The following is a 12,960-nucleotide window of genomic DNA, read 5'->3' on the forward strand; positions in this document are numbered from 1 at the left end:
AAATCTTGGCCTCAATTGAAAAAATAAATTTATAATCTTCACTTGTGTGATGAATTACAAAACTCTATCTAAACTATAACTTGATGATAAATATTCACTTAACTTGTCAACTATGAATAACTAGGGGTAGCTTTTAATGTTGAAAAACAGGAATAGTCGAATGTGTGGTTATTTGTTTAGGCTGTTAATCTGCTGACAAAGACTCTTGTTTGCTAACAAAGACTCTCAGACTCTCTTGTTTGTATTGTTGGACCAGACCCATGGTTTAATTGCTTTTAATATCAAAAGCAAATGATATAAAGTCTCCTTAAAAAGAGAATAGATTCTCAAAAGCAAATGATATAAAGTCTCATTGGAAAGAGAACAGAGACTTCTTAGGAAGAGAATAAAAACTATTCGTAACATAAGGAAACTTCCACACTCTATCTAAAGATTGAAGACATAAAAGCAAGTTTCTAAATACCAAGGTGACAGTTAAAACCATATTACGAATTATTTTAATAGTTGAAGTATTGTTATTAATTTTATCTCAATCAAAAATTATTCATAGGCCTCAGAATTTTATTGTTTTATTGTTTTATTGTTTTAAATTATTGAGAACCAATAAATTCTTAGATAAACATAATAATATATTATTATAATAGTTAAGGTATTGTTAATAATTTAATCTCAATCAAAAGTAATTCACCAAGCCTCAGATTTTCATTATTTTGAATTGTTATGACCCGATCAATTCTTAGATAAACAATATAAAACATTAAACATAACACCTGAATTTTCAAAATTTCTAAAAACAAAAATTGAATGTCAGTCTTCAGATTCCAAACCTCAAAACAGGAGTCCATTTCTTCAATTCAAATTTACTTTAAATAAGCAGAACCTATAGTGGGTAGATGTCAAAGCTCAATGACTATATTACCTATCTTTACAAAGCAAAAGAATTACAAAGAAACCCGGAGTGAGCTACCCAGCTACAAAATTATTCATCAAACCCCCCTCCCCCACCCCAACCAATCTTTGTAAAACCATCTAACAAGATCCTTTCAAACATTATTGCTCAAATTAAAAATAAAAGCTTCCTTTAAAACAAAATGCATTGAAATTTTGAAACAAAGCATATCTTTGAATGAGAAATTCTTGCTCAAAACAAAACTAAAACCTAATAACAGAATGAGTTGAGCAAAACTAAAACCTAATAAGAGAATGAGAAATTCTTGCTCAAAACGAAACTAAAAACTAGTAAGTGCCAAACGCTCTTAACCATCTCCACTTTTCTTTATCGTTCCACTTAATTTCCATTCCAATAAAATCAGTCTGAAAAATTAGCACTCAAATGCTTTGTCTCCTTCATTTACACAATGATTTACCAGCAATTTGTTCATTGTAAATTCAATACACGTAGGAGGAATTTTCACGGTCTCAAACCCACACAGCCAGAACCACCTTACTCGGCTCTGCCAAATTAATATACTATAACTATCAGCAAAGCCCCTAACCATCTCCAGAGTTGTGAATTGACCATTCTCGGCAGACAAATGATATAAATTTTTTAAGAGAATTCACCTCACATCTGAGCCCTTAATTCTGGATAAATAGACATTATTACCCTATAATTGCTCTGGAGCCCTTCCATTCCCCACCCAGTTGTCCACCGTGGATGTACTGAACCCAAGGCTCAGCCCACAATGGGAACGCATCTCTGCATATCAAGTTTGGCATCTATGACATCCGTGGTGGATAAAGGTACAAAGCTAAGTCTGTTGATGAGATTCCAGTTGCTGATGGACAATTCATGTTGGAGCCCTTTTCCCCACAAGTTTATGGAAAACAAACCAGTGAACCGCCACTTGATATTCTTTGGAATGTAGAGGTAGAAGTTATGGTGTCAAGCTTATTAAAGATTCAGATGAATATAGATCTGGTGACTTAGGAAGTCAAGGGGTTATGACAAAAAAAATCGATATGCATTTAGGCAGCAGTATCTATGGTTTAAGAAACAAGTGCTCATCTCTTTAATTTCGCTGGTTCTGTGGATACAGGCAAGGAGCTCAATGCCATAAGAACTGTTGTAGCTCAAATTATAGATTGGGGTAGATGGAGGTTGGCAACCTGTTGGCAAAATACTAAATTAGGTCTGAGCAAATGAAAAGATGTCTCAACATGCTGTCAAGTTTTAATGTCCTCTCCAATGTCCAAGAATACAGAAAAGGGATAAGAATTACCAATGAATAAGAAAAAATACATGCCCTAACATACACATTAAAATCTATTTCTACCGTCATTGAGCCACCTATTAACCATTATCAAGAAAACATAAAAGGGATGCTAATAATTAAGCAAAAACAGATGCACTAATTTATGCATTGCAATTAATGCCTCAAATCGGTGAGCCACCAACTAGTTACTTTTATGTCAGCCCAATGCCCATACTGCACACAGATTGGAGGTCTCCAAATAGGAGGATAATGCATGCAAGAGAAATAATGGACAAAACATCACATTTATAACCATTTAAGCCAAAACAAAATAATCGCTGTAAATACAGTACAAAAAGAGGTTTATTGTAATAACTCTTTTAAAGGATTGCATATCTGCTCAAAATAAACAAATACTCGAACAGTATAAAATTATTCTACTCAACAATATACTAACCACAAACATCCAATATTTCATTACACATGTAACCTATGTTTATATAGGTTTCAAACGAGTACATCAACTAGAAGTATCTTAGTTGATTTAATCTAATATTAGGTGCTGCTGAAGAAATTGCCCTTCACCATTCTAACAAGTGGAAAATAATCATTGTACTGATGCAATAGATGGGGAAAACAATATTAATCTGGCATTACAGACCACATGAAGCAATCCTGCCCAACCAAGGATGAATATGCCTATCCCATCATCATTGTTTGAATCCCTGCAAATAATATAATTTGTCAACTTAAGTTCCAGCATGAGTTAAAGTCCATTTCCATTATATTATTTCAGTTAACTTTAATCCAAGAAAAAGGTAACGATAAGTTTAATTACAAAAGTGCAATTTTTGCATTTAATTTCTTATCAAAAAATTTAGAGTGAAGCATCAGGAAGAGCTATTAAGAGACTACAGTGATATCCCTTGTCTGATTACATTAACAAAAATTCCAATTTATCTATTAGCGCATGTCTCTTCTAAACTCATCCAACCACCCACTAAACAGAACTGCTGATACATGATCCAAGGGGGACCCTCATTATTATCAATGTTAATTGTAAGTGTGTCCCACTTCAATGTTATTTGTAAGAGTAAGCTACCCTTGCAGTCGAATCAAAATTTAAGGTCAGAATCTAGATACTAACTATAGCCTTGCAGTAGATCTTTTCAAGAAGGAATGGTTCATAAAATCATTTACCTTATTCTGATTAAAAGTTAGAGTTATCATTTGCAATTTCACTACTTTGTAATGTCAACAAGGCTTACAAGAAAATGGACTATTTGTAAGATTAACAGGCTTAAGCTGAATATTTAGTTCTGATGCTCCCATACCCACCTTGAATCAACCAGTAAAGACACGAGACTTTCTAAATATGTTCTATTTAATACTATGATCTGCTTTTATATCTTCCATAAACAGTGAAAGCATTTTTTTGGTCATTGTTGGTACACTCAGCACAACTATTATGCAAATTACCAAACACGCTTATGCTGAATATTTTCTGATCCTCTCACTCAAACCTTGAACCAACCAGTGAAGACACTAGAAACTTTCTAAATATGTTGCATTTGATACTACAATCTGTTAGTATGATTTCCTTAGTTCCAATAAACAGTGAAAGTATTAGTTTGGTCGTTGTTGGGACACTCGGTACTCCTATTATGCAAATTACCACCTTTTGCAGATTTTCGCGATCTTTTCCAGGACTCTTTAGTAAAATCTCTTTTAGATCAAAGAGTATATTGAATACTATTTTTTAAGGATTTGAAGGTGAGCTACTATGGCACCTTTCCTTCTGTTAAGCTACATTTTATAACCAGCCAAGTTGGCACGAGACTGCCTCCAACGGGCTTCATAATTGATAAGAACTGTAAGAAATAATGTCCCTGGATAGCTGGCCACTTTCTATACATCCACCATTTAACCACTCACTTGTGCAGGTTTCTGAGCAAAGACAAAAGATAAAAAAATTAAGCAGTTATGGTACACTGGCAGGGAAGGCAGAACCTCATAATATCCACTGAGTATCAATTCTAGTTGATGTATGCCTCTCAAAAATGGTAATTGAATACAAGGCTATCACCAAATGCCTCCAAAACCAGGCCTGCACTATACATTGCAGCCTTTAAGGGTTCCATTTTCAAATGAATCTTAATTAAAAGAACTGGCAATTCTAATGTTTTAAGTTATCCAGAAAGAGCAAAATGCACCCATGAGCAAATCATAACCATAAATTTTCTCAGAAAAAACCACCAAAAAGCCTCTGATAACAGGCCTGCACTCTACATTGCAGCCTTTAAGGGTTCCATTTTCGAATGAATCTTAACAAAAAGAATTGTCAACTCTAATGTTTTTACTTTTTGGTTATCCAGAAAGACCAAAATACAACCACGAGCATATAAAAACCATACATTTTTCAGAAATGTCTTACCTAGCCAGATCCAACAATGATGTTGTTAATTGGAATGAAGATTAATTTTACAAAGAATCCAACAAAGCCCATCACAACAAAACCAATAGCAGTCCTGAATGCCACTTTACTGAACTCTGCATAAGAAACACATTCCAAATATACATAAATTTTAGAAATATACATTTATTTGTATATAGTAGCCAAGAACCTGACAAATTCATGCATTCTTACCTTTTCTATCTGGCTTGTGACATCTTTTCACAAGTCTGATGCTATCTTTAGCAAACTCCTTCAAGGGTTGTACAACAGTGTCTACAGCCTCCATGTTTCTGCAATTTTTACATTAATCCTCTCAGAAAAACACACAATGGAAATCAAGACCATTTGGATTTAATTCGGACCATCACCCTTGGGCCTTAACCCACAAGTTGTAACAAAACTAGCTCAATTGTTAACAACTCCCAAAAACGAAAACTAATGTTTAAAACCCATAAAATCTATAAAAATTGTCTACCAAAAAAACCTTGAATCTTCAGACCATTTCTAGAACTTGGTCTTGATGATTTATTTACTCCTAGTCCAAAGAATTTTCTTCAATTAAAAACATGCAAAATCAAAACAAAATCCATAGCAGTAGTGAAAAGTGCCACAAAGCAGTCATAAATATCTCAATTGTACTAAAAATCAGAAAATGAGCTGGAACTATTGCAATGAGAAGTAATAGAGATAAAATCAACTGGAGAGCACACTGCAAGAACAAAACCTGTTAAATTTAGATTTAACTTTAACCAAAAATCCTTAGATCCCATGAGGTATTCATCATTTCCCCAGAAAATCCACTGGATTCAAATTGCACCAGATCTACTCATTTTTAACTATGATATAAATTAACATTATTACATTACCTGATCTCAATTGAAACAATAGCCTAAACACATTAACGATTTTTTTCGATCACACAAGGAAACAGATTGTGTTAAAAAGGAAATATTAGTGGAAACCAAAACTATGCACAATTTTCATGTAAAACTGCACGAACAAACTTTCTTAAGAGCAACAGTTTCCAAATTCATACGATGGAAACCGTAACAAAAACCTTTAGGTCCCAAAAACCGGTACCACACAGTATTTGCACTTAAAATTCAAATATTAAATGTTGTTTATTCAATTTAATTAGAGTCACCTTCAAGTCCAAGCCAATGAAGTCTTTCAAAAATTGAAGATTCAATGATATGGTACATTGTTAGTGCCAAGATTCATCCCAAAATTCTGTTAATTGTCATGAATTATTACCTGGAATATTTTTGAGCTAATATTGCGATTTGTTATAGATTATATCAGTTTCAGCGCCAAGATCCAGTGTATCAGAGTACCTCATTATTTTTGCAGATATCCACTACAGTGGTTACAAACATTAGTTTTGCAACTGAAATATTAAGCAAGTAAAGGTGCCATGGGATCAATACAATTTGAAAGGATGAAACCTCCAAAAACATAGACTACATTAACTTGTTTCTCTAATTTGGGATGATAATCTGTAGGGGTTGGCATGTACACCTAGCCAGACATTTTTTTACTTAATAGTTAAAGCCAAAAACATTATATTAATATTTCCTCGAGCAAACTTTATTGTAATTTGGGTTGGCTTGATGGTGCTTATGGGTCATTGATTGAGTCTGGTTTGAAAAAATTGTCTTGTGCTTGATCAGTTTTGTGGGCACAATCACAAAACAGAAGTATTCCTGCATTGGGCAATTATTAGTAAACTAATATTTTCATTAGTTCTCATCTATTAATTTTTAAAATAAAAAAGATCTAACATCTTAAAGATCTATTAATTTTTAAAATAAAAAAGATCTAACATCTTAAAGTTTTAGATGTTCTATTTTTAAAATATATTTCTAAACATTTATTTCAAGGTCACTGGGAGACAGGGAGACTTGGAGGTCTCCGGTACTGGTACAGCAATTTTTCAAAAATAGGAGATGGGGCTACTTGGAGACGGCAAATTTTTTAAAAGTTTAAAGAGTCTAATACTAAATACCAAATTTTAAAATAGTAATACTGTAAAACTAAAAGACTAAAGTAAGTAATAATAGTAATGTCACATTAATATAGAGTCAAATATTTGAAAACTCACATAATCACAATATTGTATCTCATTGGTCTTAATTTTTGCATTAAAAACATTAAAATAAGGGCTAAAATATATAAAATTATTTAATATTGTATTTTACCTTTATATTTTATCGGCAGACTTTGGAGAGACTTCACTTTTTGGATTAGGAGACTGGGAGATTTCAGGAGACTTCATCATGAAGTCTCCAACCTTTTTTGAGGTCTCCGGAGATGCAAAAAGTCTCTGAGATGCGTATCGGTCTCCGAGACGCGACTTTTAGGGGGGAGACAGGTCTCCCTGTAACCATGATTTATTTATAAATTCTTATTGGTTAGTAGCAAGTTCGCTGGGGTTTAACTGTTTTTTAGATTCAAGTAATATGAAAAATAAAACCCATATTCATACTCAAAACTTTTCCAAGTTCTTGTGTCTTTTACTATCAGTAGCAGGATTGCTGAGATTTAACTGTTTTTTAGATTCAAGAAATATGAAAAAAAAACCCATATTCATTCTCGAGTCTTTTCCAAGTTCTAGAGGTTTTTAACTCTCAGCCAACACAACAGAGTCTGCAAACAGAAATGAATGTTGCCTCCACTCCACTCTGCTATTTTGGAATTCCAACAATGTTCACTTAGCCTGCCAGCACAAATATCTTCATCTTCACTGTGTGCTCTTCAAAACCCAGCAAGCAGCGCAGCGGATCTGGTGGCTGCCCCTCACACTCCTATGAAAGCCGAGTATGTTAAACTTGTTTCAACTCCCTCCACACAGCTAATACCTCTCCAAGCACCTTTTCCCATTGGGTGGACTGAGAACTCTGTCCTTAAATTACAGTTTCCATTTGAGTGGATTGAGAATTCTGTCCCTAAATTTTGTATTTCGAGGCAGGATCGTATCTTTCTTCTACACAACCTCATGTTGGACTTTCATGGTTCTTTCCCTTCCTTATTCTAGATTTGTACTGCAACTCACATGAAGGTGCCCGGTACAAAATGCGTGTATTCATTTCATATCCAACTCAGTTGTTACTTAATGGAGGGTTTGTTGTTGCAAGCTGTTCCTCAAAGCTGGACAAATCTATTGGGTTATTGGAGGTGAGCGTTAAATAACTTTGAAGTCAAAACCCCAAAATATTATGCTTCTCCAACTTCTTCAAACATTATTGCCTGCGCTTAAAAAAATAAAGCCTGCTAGCAGTCAACTCATTTAATCTTAAGCTTATTATAATTTCATGTGATTTTCAGTCCTCAAACCCTCTGAATTACCAATCTCTCTAAAAGTATAAACTGCAGTAACTTGACCTTACAGCACACATCCTACTGGCTCCATAACTTGTATAAATATCAAACTGGCCCAGTCAATTTAGAAGTTCCATTATATTATAAATTAACTGTCCACCTTCCACTTCAATTTTAAATTGGCTCCATGTTTATTCTCCATTTAACAGACAGAATTCTTCTATAATAACAGCAGAGCTTAGTCTGCAGATAGAGATCCTTCTTGTTTGGGAATAAGAAATGATTGTCAACTATAAAATATTTTGGATTACAGCTTGCTCCAGGTTAGTTAGTTTGATTTAAATTGTAATATGTTTCCAATTTTTACTATTTAAATTCATAAGATTAATTCACTGAATCTTTCATCAATATTCCTTAAGTTTAGATAGGCTACAGACTGCAATGTTTCTTTTAATCTTCAAAAGGTGTTAACCTTTAGCTCTTCTAGTAAATTTTGCATGTTTATAATGACAAGGTTTCAGCAATGTTAATTTTAGTTCTATTTTCCAAAGCTCTACACAAACAAGAAACTATGATCATGTAAAACTTTAGTCAGCGAAGGATTAACAGCAAAGGGATAATATGGATGTGCGCATGTGCCACTTTTCTGGTGATGTTATAAATCTTTTCTTTGGTGGTTCTGATTTCTTTTCAAATGACTATCCCATATTGACCTTTTGACAAGTATTATTCTGTGTATACAAAAAAACAGTATAACAAGGGGTCTCACACCCTGCTCCCAAACCTCGAAGTACCCGTCCCTAAGATGTCCCCGCACCAAGTACTTGAGTACCCAAGTACCCCCACCTCTGCAATTCTGCAACCATGTTGCCGCTGAGACAAGTACTTGAATTTCTATTTGACTTTTTTATTTTTGAATGTTACTATTGGGTATGTAATATGTTACTATGTTGAAGGTTGAATGGTTCTAGTTCATGTTGCAGTTTTGCTATGTTCAAGTATTTTAATTTGGCATGTTCAACTGCAACATCATTTTAGAACTAAAAGTTCTATATGTATACTATACAACACCCCACCCTACCTTGTCCTCCCCTTACCACAACACTGGGGTTCATGTTTCTAATAGAATGATAGAATATTTTATGATTATCTTTCCAGTGGGCATTATTTTAACATGGCTCTTTTTTTTTTAAAAACATTAAAACTTTCTTTTTATTTAATTTACCCCAATTACATATCCATTCCCTTGGTGCCAGGGAGTGTGTTACTCAAATTTTTAACCTGTGCTGCTAAAACAACTTCCTATAATTTCAGGGTAAATGGATTCACTATTGATACATTTTGGTGAATTAACTGCTGCTCTATATTACAATTGGCAATCTTTCATTAGAAATTTACATCACTGCAGTTGCAGCAAACTGCCACTGCTACATGTCCTTGAAAATATTTATTGGCACTTAAAATTTTCACCAAAAGTGTAAAGACACTTCCTAATTTCCTTTTTGGAAACATGGCAAGAATAAAGAACACGCAATGGTGTATACAAGCTAGCAATAAACATCACTGCGGTTGCAGCAAAGCTTCAGCCTTCCACTGCTACATCTCCTTGAAAATATTTATTGGCACTTCAAATTTTCACCAAAAGTGTAAAGACACCTCCTAATTTCCTTTTTGGAAACATGGCAAGAATAAAGAACATGCAATGGTGTTTTTCAACTGCCTAGATATTAAGTCTAATTGCATTTCAAGACTCCATTAACAACTGAAACAATATTTAATAATAAACCATACACTATAAGGCTTAAAACTCAGAATGGTCATGCATATCAAAACCAAATGAAAATGCCTCATTTCCAATGACATTTATGAGCAATTAAGTAATAGGCTGATACGTTTGACACAGTTTTCTGAGATACAGCAGGCCTGGGAAATTGTGTTTGTTAAGGCCTGCACAGCAAAGGTATTGCAAAAAAGCCTCCCAAGTCTTCTTCAAAGTGCACCATCATTGATCAAACTCAATACATAATGCTTCCAGAAACACAGCAGCCTTTGGTTGGCAAAAAGTGGACAAACCCAGGTCTGAAATCTTCTAGCAGTATTCCCAACAGAGTCCCACACACTAGAACAAGGGTAACAATTCATAATTTCACTCCCCATCATGTTTGTTCTGCTCAAGACTGTTCACAATAGTATTACCTATACTTAGGACTTCCAATAGGCTAGAAAGATGCCTCAAATCTTAGACATTTTACTCATGATAGCCCATTAGGAAAACCCAGAAATGTATCCTTGCCCAAAATCCCAAAATAACACACTCAATCTGTTCATCTAGATGTAAGAATACAATTGGTCCACTATCCAGAGGTACTAATTAAAAATCTCGACACTTATCAGCATTTAAACGGTTATGATCTGCATTTAGGAAAGGTATGACAAGCTACCAAAACTCCTGATTTGAAGTCTGCTTTAAACCGAAAAATCCCTACAAACAATCACTCCAAGTAAACTGCAAACGAAGTCTCAAAATACCATTGAAATCTTCCTTTTTTCTGAAACCCTGAAATCCACCACCTCTCAAAACCAATGTAATTCCTATATGAAAGACTATAATAGTTAGAGAGGATCTTTCACCACTGAAACTGGTGACTTGACGAGGGTTATTGTCCTTAATCAATCCCTAGAAGAGTTTCTTTGTTCATTCTAACATTATCTTATTATGTGTGCAACTCTGAATAACCCAAATCAGAGAAAAAAGTCGCCGTTATGTAGAGTCGGGGGCAAAAAACGGCAATTTTAATTTTAAAATAATTCACTTCCCTTTAAAGGCCTTTGAAATTTAACAATAACTTGAGTCCAAAACCCCCTCTCCTCGAAGTGCCCAACTTGGCGGGACATAACTTTATTAAAATTAACACGCTAAAGCAAAACAAAAAAATAAGAGTACTTTATAACATCATACTCGAGAAATTCTTCACTTATTATTCAAATGGTTCTCTGCTTCTTCATCCAATCTCGTAGCAATGTTCTAACCAAAACAATTTACTCCATTTCTGACGATAGGCAGGGCATCAAGCTCTATCAAAACTTTAATAACGATGTACTGATTTCGTTTTTTTATCATTGATTTAGGATGAGACACCGGCGCAAAAGTGCAACCGGGAGGCAAATGTTATTAATTGAAAGTAAGATACAAATCTAACCGTAATCGGACCGAATTCTATCTGTAAAACCCGCCATCACTTTCGACTAAGGCCAACCGTTAGTTTTGAGTACAATTTTAAACAAACCCCTACTTATTTGCAATCTACAAGCGAAAAAAAAGAGATAAATAATATGTTGATAACCTGCTAGAATTTATCTTGTCTTGTCTGAAAACAGATCTTTAGCGTTGATTATATAGGAAAAATAACCAATTTTTTACATTCGCTTACCCAGAAAATTCAAAGATGTTAGTTGATTCGCCCGGGCTGTGACTGATAGCACTAAGGAAAGGAAACAGGGAAACAGTTAACAAAAAACAAATATTAACATACAGGAGCGATGGATGACTACTGCTCTATCTTTCGAGCTATACTTCGAGGGATCCGAAGGCTTCTGCTAACACTAACAACAGCGACAACAGCACAATTTAATATCATCAAGCCAAAAATATCATGAAAATCGCATACACAACAGATTTTTTATTGAACTAATACAAACGAGTTCAGATTGTAGACCTGGATTAAATTAAAATTGTTCGATCTCAAAAACTATCTTCCACCACCTCTCTACTCCACCGGAAAACAACAGGTCAAACTGTGAATTGTTTTATGTGTCACAAGAGTAAACCCTAACTATGCTTTGACGTGGTGTCTTCTTTTTCGTTGAAATCTTCCCTCCAACCCGCATAAGCTTCAATGGTGAAAACGGTTTTTTGGGAAGTAGGTAGATCTTAATATGGGTGGAGAGTCAAAATACCTCGTAGGCTAATTAGTATCGGTAGGCTTAGTACTATTGTTATACATTTTAAATTTTATTAGTTCCTGCCGTATGGCAGGATACTATAGCATCCAAGTGGATGCAAATTTTCAATAAGTTTTGACCAATTGAAATGTTTTATATATGCATTCCAACTTAGTTTCATAATGTTTTTGAATTCATGCCATTATTTTTATTTTCAATTCAAATTTCCCATTGGCTGTTGTTGTGAACAGTAGGGTATTGAGCTTTTTCCATTGTATTAAAAAATGAATTTGTGGCAATGCTGACGGATGGATGGAACATAGCAATAGTGATTTTCTTTATTGCTTGGCTTTATGTTTCGTCAATTGTCTTATCTGAACCACTATGCTTAGCCAATTCCCAAATCTAAATCTTGAGGAAATCCAAGGAAATCCACCGTATTCTGATTTGGATTTATACTATGCACTGTATAGTTGTCATATTGTCAGCAAAGATGTCAGTTTTGGGAGAAAATGTGGTCACAATTCTTTGGTCTGTCTTTTACTCATTGTCTTGGGGAATGTTTTCCGGCTGTCTGTCGACTGCATTTAATTGGGTTCTTCAATTCTGGTCATCTAAAATTCTTATTTATTAGCAATTGTTGATTTCGGAGGCATCGGGAAAATTGGACACTCCCTTCTGTATGCTTCTGAGAACTAGGTTTTGTTGCAGAAAACAGGTATGTTTTTGTCTTTCTGTGATGTATTTTGCTTAAGATTTTGTTGCAGAGAATAAGTATGTTTTTCATTTGTTGATACTGGTTCTAGGTATGTTTTTCATTTGTTGATACTGCTTCCTGTACTAGTTTTTGTAAAAAATTGTTTCAGGTTTGATATGCGTTCTGTGTTCTGTACTACTTTTTGTAGAAAATTGTTTCAGGTTTGATATGCGTTCTGTGTTCTGTGTGTATAGATGGCTTATTTTTCTATTTACTCTTCAATATTTGTTTCGCCTTCTGGTAGCTCGTCTTGTCATATTTGTGAGGATTTGAGCGTGCCTGATAGAGGCCTG

At 34.4% G+C, this 12,960-nt stretch overlaps 1 protein-coding gene across 6 annotated transcripts; it reads right to left on the minus strand.

The window, feature by feature from the left end:
- Positions 1-2,540: 2,540 nt before the first annotated feature.
- LOC149548045 (protein transport protein Sec61 subunit gamma) lies at positions 2,541-11,747 on the minus strand. Of its 6 annotated transcripts, none has more exons than XM_089792067.1 (6): positions 11,685-11,747; positions 11,529-11,562; positions 11,400-11,450; positions 4,843-4,940; positions 4,630-4,745; positions 2,541-2,920 (listed from the first exon to the last, which is right to left on the minus strand). In XM_089792067.1, exons 4-5 carry the CDS (start codon positions 4,934-4,936, stop codon positions 4,630-4,632), a joined length of 210 nt encoding a protein of 69 aa, XP_089648193.1. In that variant the 5' UTR covers positions 4,937-4,940; positions 11,400-11,450; positions 11,529-11,562; positions 11,685-11,747; the 3' UTR covers positions 2,541-2,920. The 6 variants fall into 6 exon arrangements, with proteins under 6 accessions (XP_089648193.1, XP_089648191.1, XP_089648194.1 ...); XM_089792065.1 differs by having other exon boundaries at positions 11,529-11,571; XM_089792068.1 differs by lacking the exon at positions 11,529-11,562.
- Positions 11,748-12,960: the final 1,213 nt, after the last annotated feature.

Source organism: Cupressus sempervirens, chromosome 7 (assembly GCF_028749045.1).
Source record: "Cupressus sempervirens isolate cs-2001-9-10 chromosome 7, ASM2874904v1, whole genome shotgun sequence".
Classification (NCBI taxonomy): domain Eukaryota; kingdom Viridiplantae; phylum Streptophyta; class Pinopsida; order Cupressales; family Cupressaceae; genus Cupressus; species Cupressus sempervirens.